The sequence below is a fragment of the Phaenicophaeus curvirostris genome, chromosome 4, assembly GCF_032191515.1.
Source record: "Phaenicophaeus curvirostris isolate KB17595 chromosome 4, BPBGC_Pcur_1.0, whole genome shotgun sequence".
In the NCBI taxonomy this organism is placed as follows: Eukaryota; Metazoa; Chordata; class Aves; order Cuculiformes; family Cuculidae; genus Phaenicophaeus; species Phaenicophaeus curvirostris.
In genome coordinates, this window is record NC_091395.1 from 18,506,174 (window position 1) to 18,525,210 (window position 19,037).

General features: G+C 43.5%; 1 protein-coding gene across 1 annotated transcript; it reads left to right on the forward strand.

Moving 5' to 3' along the window:
• Nucleotides 1-13,278: 13,278 nt before the first annotated feature.
• Nucleotides 13,279-18,682, forward strand: SPP1 (secreted phosphoprotein 1). The gene is made up of 7 exons (XM_069855405.1): nt 13,279-13,509; nt 14,757-14,821; nt 14,923-14,973; nt 15,891-15,995; nt 16,128-16,172; nt 17,262-17,504; nt 17,952-18,682. The coding sequence occupies exons 2-7, from the start codon at nt 14,768-14,770 to the stop codon at nt 18,360-18,362; spliced, it is 909 nt and encodes a 302-aa protein (XP_069711506.1). The 5' UTR covers nt 13,279-13,509; nt 14,757-14,767; the 3' UTR covers nt 18,363-18,682.
• Nucleotides 18,683-19,037: the final 355 nt, after the last annotated feature.

Genomic DNA, 19,037 nt, shown 5'->3' on the forward strand with positions numbered 1-19,037 from the left:
ATTGCTCTCTACAACTACCTGAAAGGAGGTTGTAGAGAGGAGAGTGCTGGCCTCTTCTCCCAAGTGACAGGGGACAGGACAAGGGGGAATGGCCTCAAGCTCCGCCAGGGGAGGTTTAGGCTGAACATTAGGAAAAAATTTTTCATGGAAAGGGTCATTGGGCACTGGAAGAGGCTGCCCAGGGAGGTGGTTGAGTCACCTTCCCTGGAGGTGTTTAAGGCAAGGGTGGACGAGGTGCTAAGGGGCATGGTTTAGTGTTTGATAGGAATGGTTGGACTCGATGATCCAGTGGGTCTCTTCCAACCTGGTTATTCTATGATTCTATGATTCTAGGATGGCTGGACAGGCACTGCAGAGAGGAGAGGACCACAGAAGTGCACTGCTGTGTTCAGTTGTCGGGGAGAGCAGCTCTCGGGCATAGTGGTATTGCTCCCATGTTGTTTCTGCCAGATCAGCTTTGTTTCACTTCAATTGAACAATGTATAATGTGAAGAGTTTGCTTGTGTTGCTTACTTTTGCCCCGTGGTTTACTCATCCGTTCCACCTGTGCTGCAATGTTTTTTCTTACAGAAGGAGGCCAGAGTATTTACTTGTGAATTCCTGCACTGACTTAAGAAAATCAGGTAGGAAGCAGCTGGCAATTTTTAAGATACATTGGCTCAGAAAGATTTATAGTAATAGCTACTGGGCCTAGATCCAAACAAGCTCAGTAAATGCGTAATACCTACTTACACTAGCAAGTCTTTCCACCAGCAGAATGTAATTTTTCATTTTTGCTTTATGATTGACCTTGTTTGGAGAGCATAGGAAAGTAAACCATTTGTTATTTCAGTCCTTTGGTGCCATCCTGGATTATATGTTTTGCATGTGAAGACACGTTGCAGGGAATTACCCATCTGGCTAAGATGACCTCTGGCCAGGAGGTGCCTTACGGCTGCCTGCCTAGGCTGTGACCATGCAGCCACGTCACGCTGCACTCCACTATGCTTCTCAGCAGCTCCTGGGACTCAACTGTATATGTGTTTGAATGCTTTGCCACTCCAAGAACAATTGCAAATACAGAGTGAACTGTGACAATGGTCACACGTTTAGTCAAGTTATTCCACAGTTAGGAAATGCTTTTGCAGAAGAAAGTCAGACTTATTTCTTTGACTTTTAAGGAACGTTCTGCATCTTCGTGTGAGCACTATGAGAAAGTATATACATCAGGTTTGTCAGAACTGAGGATTTCTATGTAAGTTTTAATATTACTTGAGATCAGACTGGAGTTTGCCATGTCAAACAGGATCACAAAGCATGTGCATGTTGTGGCATATGTTCAACCTTCAGAAAACTACATTTATAGATTGGGGGAAACAAGTTGCTTTCAGCAAGCCAACCATCATTATAGGTTACGGCAGCCCTTCCCAGACCACTGGCTTAAACAGGAAGGGAGAGAGACGTCTGCCCTGTCTTCAGTTTGACAAACCAAACTCGTCACAGTATTTTGAAATGCACAAACCATAGCCCAAAATAACCCCATTCTTGTGCTTTGGTTTGTATTTGCAATTATACTTTGCAACAGGAAGAAAACTATGTTAATTACATTTCACAGAAGAAGCATTTCTCTTGTGCTTTCCTAGAACGTTCTGCAGGGGTATTACTATGTTGAAATAAGAAAACAAACAAATAAACCAATAGCTGTTTTCATTGGAGAGCCTGATTTGTGCTCATCAGAGTAGAGCCTACACAGATGGAGAGGTTTCCTGGAGAGAACTAGCTGAATAACCTGCATGAAAAATTGGTCTTTCTGGGAAGAGGCCCTGCATGATGTCAAAGCACAGGCATGGTGGTAAACCCAGCATGACCTACCAGGTGCTCACCAGGAGGGATCGTATACGTGGGTGAGACCTCACTGAGGTGGGCACCTTGTGCAGAGCAGTTGGCTTACACCACACTGAGTAACCTGGAAAGCTGTGGCGCTGCTTCCGATGAACAGAGATGCTGAATAGGTGTCAGGCAGGAAGGATCCTCTGCTTTGGGACTTGCCCCATGCTTTTGTTTTAATTCCACTGAATCCAGGAAAGTTACTCCTCTGGATTCCTATGGTGAAAACTTGGAGTGGGATAACAAGAGAGAGTGGAAAACAGGGAACTTGTATTGCAGTGAGAGGAATAGAGAGATACTGTGACTGGTCTCTTCCAGAACTATTACCTGCGTGTTTCTAACACATTTTCCATCAGAGGCTCTGGGGAGGCTTTCTCTGCTGTGAGCAGAAAGGTGTTGGAATAAACCTCATCAGCATTGCCAGTGGGGTTTTCTCTCTTAAAACCAGAATATAACTTGTTAATACCAGTACTAGAGGGGCTGGAATACAGTTAATAGTTGTGAGCCAGGCTGCTATGTTTATATATGATTGAACTGTGTAAATGGCATGAATAATCTCTTGACCACAGAAAAACCCCCACAAAACAATGGGAAAGCCTGTGCTTAATTTAATTTTTAGAGTTATGGATGGGTGGTGTATTTAAAACTCATCAAGGTGATTTTATGGAACACAGGTTTAACACAGAATAACACCAATTCAGGAGGAGTAACTGCAGATGAGAGTGCCAGCAAGACTGTTAACAGAGCATTGCATATTGTTTAAGTGACGGCATCTTGAAATTGTTAATGAAAATCAGAGAGCATGTTCCTTTAAAAATACAGCATGGGTAGACAGGCACCTTTTAACTGAAATAAAGAAAATGTACTATGGTACCTAATATGTGATTTTAAAAAGGTAAATTAAGCAAAAAAAATGCAATAAAGGTGGAAAATCTTTGAAGTGAGAAATTTGCTAGAATTATTTCTAACAAAAAGCAATGTTCACAATGAATCTGCTGCATGGCAGCTGTGGGCCAAATGCAAGCTGTTAGATTCAGTGGCACATGGAGTCAGCCCTTCAGCCTAATTTGTGCAGGGGATCAAAGTAGGTGTTGGTTAGGGGAATGGGATAGGGAAGCAGACCAGCCCAAGCAGACAGGCTAATTATCAGCAGGGCATATTATGGTGAAACAGGAGCAGCCCTGCTTTCTTAAGCTTCAATTTGCAGTGTCTGTGTAGCCCACATAACAGAAAAAGCCGTCTCCTTTGCCTGCCTCCAAAATGCAATCTGTGTATGTGTGAACATAGCTGTTTTCCACTGAAGTCTATGGGGAAGACTTCCTGCTAAAAAAGAAAAAAAGCTGTTTAAAGCCTACAGCCAGAGAATGCAATTACTTGGAGAGGTTAATTTTTTTTTTTTTTTTTTGCAATTCTGCCTCCATATGGTTCTCTGCTTTCCAGTCTCCATGATGATGGGAAATCAGTACATTAAGAGAAATGCTAGCATAATTTTGAATTCAGAGAAAGAAATACTGGAAGTATTTCTCAGGCATCTGTCTTGTCTGAGGCATGGGCAGTATCAAGCCAGGAGCCAATAAATGATGGGCAAACTATTGTTTCATCAGGTCTTACAGGTATTTCTTAGGAGGCAATAACTATGAGATCAATAAGGACAAGATTGTGCCCATACAGGAACTTTGCAAGATCAGAGCCATAATAAATATTCATTTTGCTGGAAATTATTTAAGTCACATGCTGTAACATCATGGTGGAAAGGGCAGGTATGGTAGACATGAAGTTAAATGAAAGGCTGATTCCAAAAAAGACTTGCTGTAGTAGATTGTGTTTCTTAATATTTTAATGCTTCTGTTTCTTTAGATATTTATTATTGGAAAATCAACATTGTTCCTATCATCTTTAGACACCAAGACAAGCCAGTGAGCATGCCTTGGGACCTGACTGCAAAAGCAGCAGTGTCCACAGAACCACAGAATGGTAGGGGTTGAAAAGGAACTCTGGAGATCATCCAGTCCAATGTCACTGTGAAAGCAGGTTCACCTACAGCAGATTGCACAGGCACGTCTCTGGGCAGGTTTTGAATATCTCCAGAGAAGGAGACTCCATAACCTCTCCAGGCAGCCTGTTCCAGTTCTCTGTCACCCTCACAGTAAGGAAGATTTTCCTCATGTTGCGGTGGAACTTCCCGTTTGTGCCCATTGACCCTTGTTCTGTTCATCTAACCCACACTTCCTAAGCTTACCTATGAGGATGTTGCCTGAGACAGTGTCAAAAGCCTTGCTAAAGCTGAGGTAGACCACATCCACTGCTCTCTCCTCATCTACCCAGCCAGTCATGTCATCATATAAAGTTATCGGGTTCAGGTACAGTTCCATCGCAGCAATGACACTCATGGCACTGGCCAAAAAATGCCACAGTGAGTGTTCCCTGGACAGCCTGCCTCCTTTCTCCCTCACTCTGACACTCAGTCCTGCATTTCCTCTTGTAGGAATCCGTGTCAAGTGGGTCCATGGCTGTGTTAAACTGATCACTCTCTGACAGCAGCCACCCAGCAGAAGGAGGATGACTGAATCAACTCTCTGAAAGATTGGAAGGAATACCTAAAACTGCCCAACATATGAGCTTGACTTCTTTGCCTAGAGCAGAGGCAAAGGAGGTATCCATGGCTGTGAATACTTGTTGAAATTAATCCCTCCTCATTCCAATCTTCACTCGAGCCTGAAAAAAGAGGCTTGAACTTGTCTCACTGGGACTTTCACCATTGCATTCGACAGGAGGATGGTCCAGTCATTTTTTGCTGTTGATTTTTGGGGTTTTGTGTAACTTCGGCAAAACAGAATGCCAGAATTTCATTTGGTCCAGAAAGTGGAATTTAAAATATAGTTAAGGTTTCATAGTAAATTTTATAGAGATGTACATACATACTAACATACACACACATGTATAGTTAATACGTGTGCATGTATGTTAGTATATTAACATAGTTGATATGTGTGTATGAATGTCAGTACATATGTGCATCTCTGAGTGTTTGCATTGCTGTGGCTGAGCAGAAGCGAAGCAGTGCTGCAGGAAGCCTGCTCTGATCAGACTTTCAGCTTGGAATAGATATGCCTCCAATTTTCAATGAGTAAAATTCTAGCTACTTTGTGCATGGGGGCAAATACTGAGATGTCTCTCTGTACTGAAGCCTGTCCTGGGGGAACTCAGATTCTTTTTGCAAAAGGTTACTGCAGAAGAACCCACTCTCTAGAAGTCAATTATCTAAGTAGAATTGCTAGCTGAATGCTGACCTGTAGCTAGCTCTGGGGGTTTTAGCTGTAGCCACCACACTGTTTCTTTTTTCTGTTTAGCACACCCAGGGAACCTGGATGTCATAGCTGGTTGATGTGCAGTTACCTGAACTATTAGGGTAACGCAGGAGCAGGAAGTGTCAGGGATGCTGGCGGCAGCGCATTCCTGCAGGACTCAGACAAACAGATTCTGGTGGGCTGCAACTGTTTTGGTGCCAATAAAGGTACAAGTGCCATAATTTCAATAATATTTCCTTCAGAGACCAGTTGCCACAGAATTATCTATTGACAGCCTGCTTTATATCTGTGACTTCCAAACCAGCTCAGTTAATGTTGCTGCCCTGCAGCCTGAGGAGAGACCAGCTGTGCATCCTTATTTTGTCCAATCAATTGCTTAGATGAGATTTAGCCTGTGTTTCAACATCAGTTATTTTGGGAATAGCAGATCAAGTTTCTCCATACAGAACGGATGTTTCTTCCCAAAACTGCTTGTCATTGTCTGTGTGCATATTTTCCATGGGTGAAGAGAAGTCATTTGACCTTGTGATAAACAAGACTCAGTGAGCAAACAGCAATTCTGGCTCGTTATTTATTGACCAGTAATGTTTTTACTAATGCAAAGAGCCCTGATACTGCATACACTTCTCAAGATTTAGTTGCCCTATCATCTGCCTCTTCTTATTTGCTTAAGAACCTGATGATTAACCCAGTTTCTTAGGCTTTCTTTTCCTCTAGTGAATGTATAGCCACAGCTTGCTTCCTGCTTTGTATCCACATGCCAACTACACTTTGCCATTTATTCTGCCAAATTTATAGCTACATGCTTAACCAATAATCTGTCTGTGTAGCCAGTATGAATTATGTGCAAATGTTATTTCCTAAATCTGCATGTGATTATCTTTCAATTGCCTATTTCCAAAAAAGCACCTCCCTTCTAAAGAGAGCTGGTAAGCCAGAAAAGTCAGCAGGGGCTTGCCAAAAGCATGCTGCTGTGTTCCTGTACCTAGCAGACTATTAGTCCTCCTAGCTAGCCAAGCTCAGTGTGCCTCTGTGCAATCAATTCCCCCGTATCGCAGGCTGCTGGGTTCCTGGTCCTCAGCACTGAACAGGATCAGGACTGATCTGTCCAGGAGGTGACAAATCTGTGGAGAAAGGGCACCTGCACTGTGTACACAAACTGCTAGTCCAGCAGACAGGAAACAAAATATTTTTACCTTCCAGTCCTGCTGAAGTAGGAAGGAAAAAGAAACCTTACTGAACAAGAGAGAAAGGGGACAAAATAAAAGGTACATTTCTAATGAAAAGAAAACATTTAATTTTATTCCAGACAATTGTATTATCCACCATCTGAACTGTTCAATGTATCAATTTATCCTATTTACTTGAAAAATTCTACAGTTAGGATAATTAATATATTTTTTGACTTGCTGATGGTAATACCTGTCAGATGTAAGTTACCACTTCCCATTCCATCCACCCCCCCCCCCAATTTTTTAAAATGGAAAGGATTAATACAATTTTAACACACAAAACACAAGAGGCAATTGCTGAGTCTGAGTGAAGTTCTCTACTGGCAAATTGATTGCATATTGTACAAGAGATGTCCACCACAATACCAATTAAGATGAAACATCCTGACACACAGGAGCTATCCCGGCTTTGTAAGCTGGAACAAAAATGTTCCATTGCATAGCAAAAATTAGTTCCTGCAGAGCTCCCACCTGGATGGGCTTTGAGGCAAAAAAACCTCATCAACTCTTAGCTTGAGCAAGCCATGGGGAATTTCTCAGTGAGTCAGTCAGGACAGCAGAGGCCTTGACCTTAGCCTGCTGGTTTTTTGTTCCCCCACAAAATCAGATCAGCTTCTCAGTCAAACTACTTCCTCCCCAGATCTAGTCCCGAACTCTTTAATTTCCCATTCACCAGACCCACAGATGGATTTTTCCTCCCACTCCACCGGCAGGGGCTCCACACCCCAACTCACGGTGCCTGAGAGATGTTTGCTTTCACGCTGACTCAGTTCTGCATCCGTCTCACCTCAGACCACAGCAGCCCTAGACCAAGAGTTAAGAAAACTGCTCACAACAAAACCTGAAACCATGTGAAATCTGAAGGGTTTCTGGTGTGCAGCCCAGCCTGGGTCAGGTTCACTGACAGGGTCACAGCTTGTCCTAGAAGTCCTGCACTGCTTGTACAGTGCAGGCTTTGCCTTCTCTAGACCTTATGGGGACAGAAAAGTCAGGGCAGGCAGAAGACAAGAAGTCTTGTGTACAAATAACCACAGATATGCAGGCTGCAGTCCTGTGTTGCATAACGTGTGGAACCTCTCCAAATTATCTGGTTTGCTCTGGCCCCTTCCAGGAGGCACTCATAGAGTATGCCATGTAAAAGGCATACTGGGATTGGTAGCAACCTTTTCCAGACTCTCTGCTCCTCATGATGTGAGCCTTGTGATTGTCGTGCATGGAAACATGACATGAGCTCGACATGATGTGGAATGCAAAATCAAGGCTGCTCTGTTAAGATTATGAGGACACAATTAGGATTCATCCTCCATAGCGAAGTACAGGATTGCAGAGCTGATTTTGCACAGAAGCAGTGCACCAGTGACTGCAGAGGAGAAGTTGCCCCATCATTTTCCCTGTACCCTTCTTCTCTGCCATGCTGTGCTGTAACCTCTTCTGCTTCTTGCATTTTTGGCAGTGATGGGGCTTTTGTTCTTTTCCAGCCGAGCTTAGTGAAGATGCAAGTGCAGTATCATTCCTGTGGTGCCCTGACAAAAGTTCCTGCTCTAGGTGGAATGCATCTTGTGACTTCCCAACAGTTTCACAATGCAGAGCAAGATGCTGTTCTTTCCATAGACTTTCTGCATATTCAGAAGTTTCCATTAGCATCTTTTCTTACTTTAAGAAAATTTTGCCGTAGGCTGGGAAATGGGGAACTGAGGGGTGGGGGGAGGAGGAGGGAGAGGAGAGAAAGAGACCGCTTGTCACAAAGTTTTTGCAATGCTTGTCCATAAAGCAATCTTCTGTGGTGCTGCTTCCTACCATTGTATTCCACTCAGTGCTCAGACTGCGAAGCCTGAGCTGACAGTCTGATGGTTAGTTTCTCAAGAGCATGTAGAGGACTAAAGCACATGCACCCTCCATGCTTTCTTTCATCCTGGAGCTATCTCTCTGCAGCAATGTTCATACTTAAGAGAGTGGCTTGAGCTCAGCTTCCATTGGGATGCTGAAAGTCTCATTTTCCTGTCCTCAGACAATTGCTTTTTGAGGATTACATCACAAAATGACACGGTCATGAAAAATGTATGTGCACCATATATACTTTCCCTGGTTTCTTTTATTTCTAATAGTACTTCAAGTTATTATTGTATTTATTAAGTTCTCCAACTGAAACAAATGCAATTCTTTTTCTGTCAATTCAGAACTGAAATAGAGCCACAAAACTAGCACTGGAGTATCTGGCATTTTGCCCTTCACACTGGTAACTATGATGACCTGAAAATAACATAATGATTTCTGTGCTGGATTAATTCCTGCTGCTGCTGCTCCACTGACTTCTATATTAAAATGCATGAATTCCAACAGGAAAAAAAAAGACCTGGAAAAATTATTTTCCTAGCTGGCTTTGCAAGTCAAGGGAGGAAACATCAGTAAGGCTCCATTTTAGGAAGCTACAGACAGCTGGACTGCATTTATGTTGTAGTTAGAGCAGCTTCGGCTCTGTGAAAGCTAGGATATGACGTTTGGCCTCCAGTATTTGTGGGCCATAGCTGTGTGGCAGTTCCTCAAATATTTTATTTATTCAGTTTCCAAAACTTTTGCTAAGGAGACATTTGAAAATGGGAACAGATAGCAATTAGGCTCAGAAGTTAGAGGAGCAAGAAAGTGGGCTCTCTTTATGCAGAGGGAGATACAGAAAGACCATAAGAATATGCTATCTGTCAAATACTGGCACTTCCTAATAAGCTGTCCACTTACAGTGGAGTTGTTTCCCAGTTGTTTCTGTCTTCTATCCTGATTAATCATCTACTACAGCTCTAGGTCTGTGGTGTTTCTAGTTCTACAAGATCCACTGGAATGGCTAGGGCTGACTCTGGAAAAGCAAGATATCATAACACCCTGTATTGCCTGAACAAGAGATGAATAGAATTCACTTTGCCAGCTAGTCATCTGAGATCAGAAATGGCAGGGAGACTGGAAGGTCACGGATCCCACATTGTTCTGAACTGCCCTACTGAACTACATGAGAGCTTTTACCTGGGAGAAACTTGGGGCTGCTTGTTTGATTGCTGCTCTGGTTTGGAAAAGCTTGAAGTTCTGCAAAGCACAAGACAGACAGTTGTGCTGCATAACAAACTAGGGTGTCCTGCTTGCACATGCAAGGAGCAAATCTCTGTTGTCGTTTCTTTACCAAACAGATCTGAAAACTGTATCTCTTCTGCATACTGAGTATTCTCCTAGGTCTGGACACAAACACTGTGGTGGTCTCTGTAGACTGCTTAAGAGGCAGAAGGCTTTTTGAAGCCTACCAACTGCTGAAAGTAAGCTTTTCCCCACCTTTGAAACTTTAATTAGGGAAATTCAAGGGCTTTGGGGGATATATTATATTGGCTGATGTGCTAAGTTTCCAAGGTACTTTTCAGGAGTATTTTATAGCAGCATCACAAGAAAGTTTTGGGTTTCATCTGCTTTTCACAGAAACCACTGTTTACTATGTCTGCTTTTCTTTGGGGCATCCTAGCTGCAAAACAGTTCTTCACGAGAGTGCTGCCGAGCTGGAGATTCTTGGAGTTTTCATTCGATAGCTTTCTTCAAGCTACTGAGGAAAGTAATCTCTCTCTCTCCCAGTCTTAGTCTTTGCCACACAGAAGATGCTGCTCTGGTCTCCCCCAGGCATTGTTTTTTTGGTGAACAAACAAAAGCCAGTTTACCTGAGAGACTAGTCATTGCATCTCACTGCAGGCAGGCTGGGATTTCCCAAGATAGCCAGAGATGTCACTTCCCAATTGCCAGAGATGTCACTTCCCAATGACATGGAACAGCAGCCTAACTACATATTCCCAACACAGCCCAAGACAGAAGAAATTATGGTAAAAAACATTTTTTTGACAGGATAGCCTAAGTAGAAAACATCACCTACATGCAGTAAATTACAGCCTGTCACGGCTGTGCTCCATACAAACTCTGACAGCTGTTGGAAGCTGAAATCATGTACCCTCCTACCTGTATCAATTCAAGCAAGTTGCTTTTGCTGTACCTCCACCAGCCAAGCATTCTCTCCAGAATTAGGCATTTTAGTGTGGGAAGTGAAAAAGGTGAAAGTTTCCCCCCTTCCTGCCCTGTTTATTCCTTATCTCTGAGAGGACAGGAAAGCACAACCTCCTATGAAGGCAAAAGATTTCTCAGGTTAGATGAAATGATTTACAGGATGAATAACCACATAATGTTGGGCATGAGACAAGTGCTAAATTTAATACAGCTCTGAAGTAGCTGATCTTGCATAAAAAGATGCCATTTAGTAATAACTGTCACCTCACATCCTGCTTCTGAATTACTGCAAAACATCTCTGTTGTTCTTTAGCTCTTACAAAATCAACTGTATAGTTTTGGCAATGATACTCAGAAATGCTGCTATCTCCCAGCACATTGGAAATATCAGTTGCTTGCCAGAAACAATTCACTGGGGTCACATAGCATCTTTGCTGGGAGACAAATGCTCCAGTTACTCGCAAAGTTTTTGCCTTGAAAAGCCACAGTGATAACTGACCTGTACTGTACGCGTCTTAAACAAACTGCAGGAAGACTGTTTCTAATAGCTCTTGGCTTCTCCATCAGTACGAGTAATAACTGCTGCCGAACTTGGTGAAAGAGGTTGTTTAGAAGTCCTGACATCGTATGTATTTTCCTGGAAGTCTGATAGACAATAATATGCCATTATGCAGATTGCATGTGCTGGAAGGTTCTTGGTTTGGCCAGAAAACAGCTCTAGGGGATTTTTCAGTATGATGTTATTCACTTCCATGTCTCCTGATGAATGGCTGGTAGAAAAAGTAAGTTTTTGCAAGCTCAAAATCTGACCAACTGTACATGTGCGGCACATACAGGAGAAGAGAGCAGGATGCAACATATCCAGTCCCACATTCTGTGATGCCAGCCACCAAGCTTCTCTCTGTCTCAGTTTTTCACTCTGATAGATGGAAAAAGGTTTTTCTTAGCAGTTATGGGAACTGCAGGCTGCACAGATCATTGGTATTGATGTTTGGGATCAAAGGTACTTGACTATCCAAGAGCCTCATTTAGGGCTCCCTAGTGTCAACAACAGTTGCCTTCTCAATCACTCTTAGTTAGTAAGTAATAGTGGTGTATTATAATCTGGGCGTATCAGCTACTACATAATGCTCAATTCCAACTTTCTAAATATCACCTATTTACAGCTCAAGTTCTACATCTGCATTCAATGGCTTCAGTTAATTGTTTGGTTTCCAGAAGCACTAAGATGCAGATACGATAGAAGATGATACAAGCCATCTGAATCTGTAGGAGGCACTGCTGAGATCCTGTTTAGAATAATAGAATTATAGAATAGTTTAGGTTGGAAGGCACCGTAAAGATCATTCAGTTCCAACGCCCCTGTGATAGGCAGGGACACCTCCCACCAGACCAGGCTGCCCAAAGCCCCATCCAACCACTGTTCCAGTGGCGTACTATTCTCATATAGACTCATAGAACAGTTTTGGTTTGGAAGGGCCCTCAAGATTTATTTACTGAAGTTTTTTGCTTCAAAAGCCATTCTGGAGTTAGTAAGCAATAATGGTCACATAGCTCCGAAAATAAAAGCCAGGATAGTCTTCATTCAGGTGGATGCATACAAGGTGTATGGACATGTACAACTATTAATGTTATACTACCTTTTTATCCAGTTCTCTTCCTTTGATATTAGAAAACTCTATTAAGCAGACTAAGTTACACTTCCAACTGTGGCTAATCTCAGCTCCAAAATATATTTAGATAAGTCCATGTGATGATGTGAGAAGCAGCTGCTGAGCTAACTTGAATAGGTTTCTCCGGGTATTTCTAAGCATGCCACTGAAGTAAGCACAGGACAACTGGTAACATGAGCTGGGACAAAAAGGTGTCTACTTCATTGCTGCTTGACTAAGGACACATCAATGCTACCTGGGTATAAGAAATGAGGAGAAAGACAACCACTTTGAAACAGTTACGCCTTCTAAAATGTCTGCTCAGTTTTTTTTCCTTTTCTTGAATGATACTTCAATGAAACAATGAATGAAAGAGGTTTTGAATCTTGTAGCACATCATCTGGTCAAGTGAGCCACTGCCAGATCAGATCTGTCACCCATCAGCAGGGCCAATGTGCTGCTCTGTAGCAAAGTGGAAATTCATCCCATTATCTCCTTTGCTTCCCAGTGCTAGTGATGGCACTCCTCATATTGGAGCTGTAGTTCCTTTTTTTTCCTAGAAGAAATCTGGAATCTGGTCCCTGGTCCCTGGAACAGCTTTGGTGCAGGAGACAGCTGTAGCAGGTGATTCAACCGAACCACTTGGGCGTGAATGAAACTGTAAAGGACCAGAAGAGGACACAAATAGATAGAAAAGGAGTGAGAATTTCTGACAATGGTGCACAACCCTTTTAAATTAGATTATTAGTGTCTCTTATACACCTTTCCAAACAAATTTCTGGATGCAGAATACCTGTTGAGACACACTAATATCAGTTCAGACTAAAAAGGCAAAGGGCCATGTTCTATGCCCTGTCTTTGCTATTCCTGTTGCAACATGTATACCCTGGAGAGCAAATCTACAACTTTGTGGAAGCATTAACAACTTTTTGAAGAGTTTCATGTTTGAGTCTCCTTCTTCCTGCACACATTACATATTCCTGTCCCATACAGAACAGGGCAGGAAAGATTTCTGGGAAACTGGGCTCTGTCTTTTTGCAAAAGGAGGGCAGACGTGCCCTAAAGTCCTCCTACACGATACCAAATGCTGTGCATTCAACAGACCTGCTAGTTAATGATCTTGCCCATAAGTAATGTTTTAACCATAGAGTAGTTTTTGTTTGCTTCAAAAGCCACAAAGCCGAAGAGGAAGTGTAGGAGAACGTGGGCAGGATGGTGGCCAGGAGCCTCATGACCTCATCTTTTTCCGCCTCACAGGGATTGGTGGCTGTGCCTGGAACAGGGTTTAAATTCCCTGAGGCTGGAGATGTCAGGCAGTCAGGGGACCAGGGGAGAAAGCCAGAGCTACTTGGAGCCAACTGGCTGGAGCTTCCGCTGGGATCATTAAGAGAGTTCTTGTAGCAGCTGACTCCTCCAGCACCAGAAAGGTAATATTTTGCCTTTTTTACCTGACATGTTGTTCTGTCTGCAGCTCTAATGAAGGAAGTGTTGGACAGGAGATCTTTGAAAACTGCTTCACTGGACAGGGATGTTTGCTGTTTCTCTGTAGAAACAGGTCTGCTTTCATAGAAGCAAGGCTGCTTTAGCAATGAGAAGTGCCATATGTAATCACCAGTTAAAATCTGTGTGCTCATAGATGTTGGGAGGAAGTTACTGAAAACTCTGCCACTGAATCAAGTGCTGGGAACTCAAAGCTTGTACTTGAACACAGAAAGCTTCCTCCCTCATGTAACCACTGTCTGGCAGTATCCCTACTTCTCCTGGCAGGCTTGCAGTTTGTGCTGCACACTGCAGAACGGACAGAACATGCACCCTTCTCTGTCTAACTCTTGAAATTGTAATTTCTCTAATGGAACGTCCTGTCTTGGGGCCAGTCTTTTAAATGTGCTTGTAGTAGCCTTTCTTTCCTGCTATGTTTTACTGAAGTTTCAAATGCCTCTTATTCATCAGTAAACCAGTTTAATTTCTCAGGAATGTTGCTTATCCTGGGAAATGGGTCTGTCAGCACCAAAATTCACTGTAGCTCAGCACTCTCCTCATTTCATCAGGAACTGTTCATTTATCAAAGTGCTAGAACTGCAATGTGAGCAGATATTCCACTTGATCTCTTGCCTGGAAACACAGTTTGGTTCAAACTTCTGTGGGGGAAAATAAAAGTCTATCAACAAAAGCAGTTTATGTTCATATAAACTGAGTTTACTCACAGTGACTCCCGTCAATATCCCTGAAAACTAGTTTTAAAATAACTGAAAAGAGAAATTGACCTGGGCTTGTCTTGTCCTGTCTCTTCTGACAAAACAATATTAAATGAATGATGATAAACCTAAGCTAATCTTTATAGTACTTTTGTCGTTCACTAAGCTTTTCCTTTTGCCCGTGCAAGTCAGAAGATGACAGGAGTCGTCTGCTTACCCTCTCACTGTGGCTACTCTTGGCACTTCTTACTATCTGGTTATAAAATTCTTGCAGCTTTTGAGTTGCTAAGTCATCCCAAAATGGGCTGGATGTGGGGTGGTGATGGAGGACAGAGGAAAAACATCAACATGGTTAGGGTCTATCTTTAGCAGAGAGCTGGTCTCAGTACAGTAAAGAACACCAGTAGAAAGCAAAAGCATATGGCATTTCTTTATGGTATTTTACCTTGTTGACTCACTGTTCCAAAATATCTTCTAGGTAAAACATCACAATGAAGGTGGCAGTTCTGTGTTTATGCCTTATCAGCATTGTGGCTGCATGGCCAGTGAGTAAATCGCAAATATGTCTTAACAATCACTTACATATTTTTTTTGCCCATTATAAGAGATTAATACTGACAAATGCTTTTTCTCTTCTCATTTCAAGGTGAGTAAATCCAAGCAGCATGCCATTTCTGCCAGCTCTGAAGAAAAATATGTAAGTTCCTTTTGTCTTTCTATTAATATTCTTTAGTAAATTCTTTTTAATTCTTTTTTTTCTGTAATGCACATTGTCTGATAGTCTGATACTTGGTTGTGATTGTAGCTGCTTGCAGAACATGTCCTCACCTGGCTGTTATAAGCCAGTTTCTCAGGTAGTCAAAGCAGAGAGCCACTGAATTCAATGGACTTCTGCCATGTTAGGTGTCTTGGTACCTGGCTGTTATGGTTGTATCTCTGTACACCTTTTTCCCTAATGACAAAAGTGCAAGCTGTCAGTAAAAAAGAGAAAGGAAGTGTAGCGTGGCACAACTGCTAAAACTCACACTCATCAGTGTAGATCAGGTGACAATATTTGGTATTGGAAGAGCACTTGAATCCACTTCTCATGAGTTTTTTGAGTGGTGTGAGTGAATGTTATTGAAAGTCTTGTGTACAGCTGTTTGATTTATATTCCATCACCAGCTACTGCGCATGTAAAATCAGTTATTTTGTGCTGAGAATCAGCTACTGCATTTAGCTTAGAGTCTTCATTATGTGAGAGATAAATTACACTTGGGAAAAGAACCTGCCTCAGAATTAGATGAATTAGCTGAAAAAATGATCATTGGGTATAACTCCAAATTTCACTCAATAAAATGAGCTGCAGAAACTGATCATAAGGCTCTGGCACTGCCAGTAGGAAAGGCACATCTTCTGTATTACAGCATTTGGGGATAACATTCATCTGGGATCACAGCTTGTTCTGGGTCCTCTTCCTGTTGCAGTGAGTTGCTGAGGATGGATCATGTACAAAAGCAGCATGCAGGGCAGATGCCCCATCCATCTTAAAACAGAGGTTGTGCTGCAGGTGGCTTTGCTTGCTCCTGTATGCTCCCTTGTGAATTAAAACCACTTTTATCTTTTCTCTTGAAGGACCTCAAGGGCCATCACTCACACAGACACCACCACCACCATGTGAATTCTCAGTCTTGGGAGAGTCTGCAGTATCCACAGAATGACCTGGCATCACCTCAGCAGGTATGTGCAACTAATTGGAAGAGAAGGAAGAGCATTTTTCAATGCCAAGACTTGCAAGTTAAATGCTCAATGCTGATCAGCTCCATTTTATATGTCCTGGTGTGATAATAGCGAGTTTGTTGTTGTTTTCAGACTCTTTACTCTTCAGAAGAAAGCATGGATGTCCCAGTACAACCAGTAAGTGTTCTGAACAGCAAAATGACAGTTGAGTACTGCAAGGCGGCTATATATGCACAGCATTCATTTCCACAGAATCATAGAATAGTTTGGGTTGGAAGGAGCCTTAAAGATCATCTGGTTCCAAGCCCCTTGCCATGGGCAGGAACACATCCCACTAGATCAGGCTGTCCGAAGCCCCATCCAACCTGGCCTTGAACACTGCTAGGGATGGGGCATCCACAGCTTCCCTGGGCAACCTGTGCCAGTGTCTCACCAGTCTCATAATGAAGCAATTCTTCCTAATGTCTAGTTTTAATCTGCCCCTCTCCAGTTTATACCTGTTCCCCCCCATCCTATCACTACAAGCCTTTGTAAACTGTCCCTCCCCTGCTTTCTTGTAGGCCCCTGTTAGGTACTGGAAGGTCGCTATGAGGTGTTCTCTGAGCCTTCTTTTCTCCAGGCTAAACAGCCCCAACTCTTTCCTCCTGTCCTCCTATGGGAGGTGCTCCAGCCCTTAGATCATCCTTGTAGCCCTCCTCTGGACCCATTCCAACAGTTCCATATCCTTCTTATGTTGAGGATTCCAGAACTGGACACAACAGTCCAGATGAGGTCTCACAAAGAGGAATAGAGTGGCAGAATCTCCTCCCTTGACCTACTGGGCACGCTTCTTTTGATGCAGCCCAGGATATGGTTGGCCTTCAGGGCTGCGAGGGCACGTTGCCGGCTCATGTTGAGCTTCTCATCAATCAGAACCCCTAAGTCCTTCTCCACTGGGCTGCTCTCAATCACATCATCCTCCAACCTGTATTGAAATCAAGGATTGCCCCAATCCAGGTCTAAGACCTCACACTTGGCCTTGTTGAACCTCATGGGGTTCACATGAGGTTTTAATTTTCATTTTCTTCAACCAAATGTAGTTCCTGCGATAACAACTCTCCCTAAATAAAACAAAGATTCAGGGTGGGTGAGGTGGGTGAGGTGAATTCAGAGCAATTTGTGCACTTAATTCCTCAACAGCTCATAAGCTCTGTGTGAGCAGGAGAGAGAACTGTCTGCACATCTTGTATATGTTCATTTGCCTGATGGATAATAAATGTTTTCCAGCAGTTTCCTGATGTGTCAAGCAAGAGCCATGAAGATGCAGATGATGATGATGACAATGATTCCAATGACACAGATGAGTCCGATGAGGTTGTCACAGGTTTTCCCACAGACATTCCAGTAACTGTACCCTTTCATCCTTTCACTCGGGGAGACAATGCTGGCAGAGGTGACAGCGTGGCCTACGGGGTGAGGGCAAAACCCGTAGTGATGAAGTCTAGCAAGCTCCGCAAGGTCGCAAAAAAGGTAAATAGTGCTGAGCAGCAGTACCCAAGCTTTTGGAAAAGGGTAGTGAACTTGAAAATAGACATGTTATTTTATACGAGTTAGCTCTGAAAAGGGTTGGTGGGGAGAAAGGCAGGCATAAGTGAAGGCATCTGTTTCCTTTCTCTGGATACCTTAACCCAGTGGAGGCTTTTGATATGAGAAGAGGCAGGAGTGTAGCTATGCTATCATGAGGTACTTGCACGTGAAATCTGAGGCTAGGATCAAACTTGAGTTTCTCATAATGTGAAAGTTTCATGTAACTCCATAAAAAGACCACAGTGTCTCTGAGCAGAGCTGTATCATGCTGGCTTTGAGCGTCCACACAGCCCATGCAGCTTACTCAGGTGTAGTACAGCAGCATCTGGTGATAGAGATCAGTTCCTCAGGAGTAACAAGGGTGCCTTCTCATTCTGCTTTGTAACTCAGCTCACCGTGTATGATGCCACTGAGGAGAATGACAGCACCCTGGATGTGGACAGCCAGCAAGCGGGGCTCTCCCAGGAGGATTCTGCTTCTGACCGCTCCCTGGGGAAGCACACCATCAGCGGGGAATGGGCTGACAAGAGCCATGGGCACGACAGCAGTGAGCTGGACAGCAAGCTGAGTGACCGGAGTGTGGAAAATGACAGTCGGCAGAAATTTGACAGCCATGAGGCAGAAGGAGATGATGACAGCAAGGCTAGTATCAGAGTGGACAGCCACCGCAGCATGGAAAGCAGGGAGAGCCAGGTCCGTGTTTCAGCTGAGATCCCTGATGATAACAGCAATCAAACGCTGGAGAGTGCTGAGGATGCTCCAGATCAGCACAGCATTGAAAATAATGAAGTCACCCTTTAAAGGGAGACAAATTAATTTTTCCCTTCTTCAAGTCCTGCCCGAGGGGAGGGGGAAGTAGCTTCATTTTGGGTAATTGTAAATGTACAGCACACGGTCAATTTGGAGTTTGGGGTGGCCTCCCCCCAGCCACCAGCAGCGCCTGCCCCTGGGATGCAGGTGGGGAAGGTGCGGGGAAGCGAGATGAACGCTGCTCGAACACTGCTTGAACGCTGCTGGACGCACAGAGTGAGTGTTCGCTCTCTGGCACTGCTGCTCTCTGTAATGCCAGCCTGTATTTTGCTGTAACTGTATATAAATAAAACCACAAACCCCTGAACCTCTAGGTTGTGTTACTACTGTGTGCTGGGGTGGGGGTTTTCTGGCTGCGTGAGGAGCTTTAATACCTCTCCTTAAAATTATGTGCAAAAAAGCTGTTCTCCAGCAATATGCGAAAGGGGATAAAACCCCTCTGTGGGGCCTCCTTCTGGTTTGAATGGTTGGACTCGATGATCCGGTGGGTCTCTTCCAGCCTGGTTATTCTATGATTCTGTATTTAGCGAGGGTGAGTGGTAATCTGGGCTGAAATTCCCAGCTGCTCCCACTTGGATTCTGTGCTGTGGCAGTGGTGGGGAAGCACTGGGAGGGAAGGAAGGAGGAAGGAAGGAGGGAGAGAAGGAAGGAGGGAGGGAAGGAAGG

Bases quoted from the DNA above. Each gene is read 5' to 3' on its own strand.
- SPP1 (XM_069855405.1), top strand. From the start codon at position 14,768: ATGAAGGTGGCAGTTCTGTGTTTATGCCTTATCAGCATTGTGGCTGCA. The intron at 14,822-14,922 runs GTGAGTAAATCG...TCTCATTTCAAG, and splicing joins GCATTGTGGCTGCATGGCCA to GTGAGTAAATCCAAGCAGCA. The intron at 15,996-16,127 runs GTATGTGCAACT...TGTTGTTTTCAG, and splicing joins ACCTGGCATCACCTCAGCAG to ACTCTTTACTCTTCAGAAGA.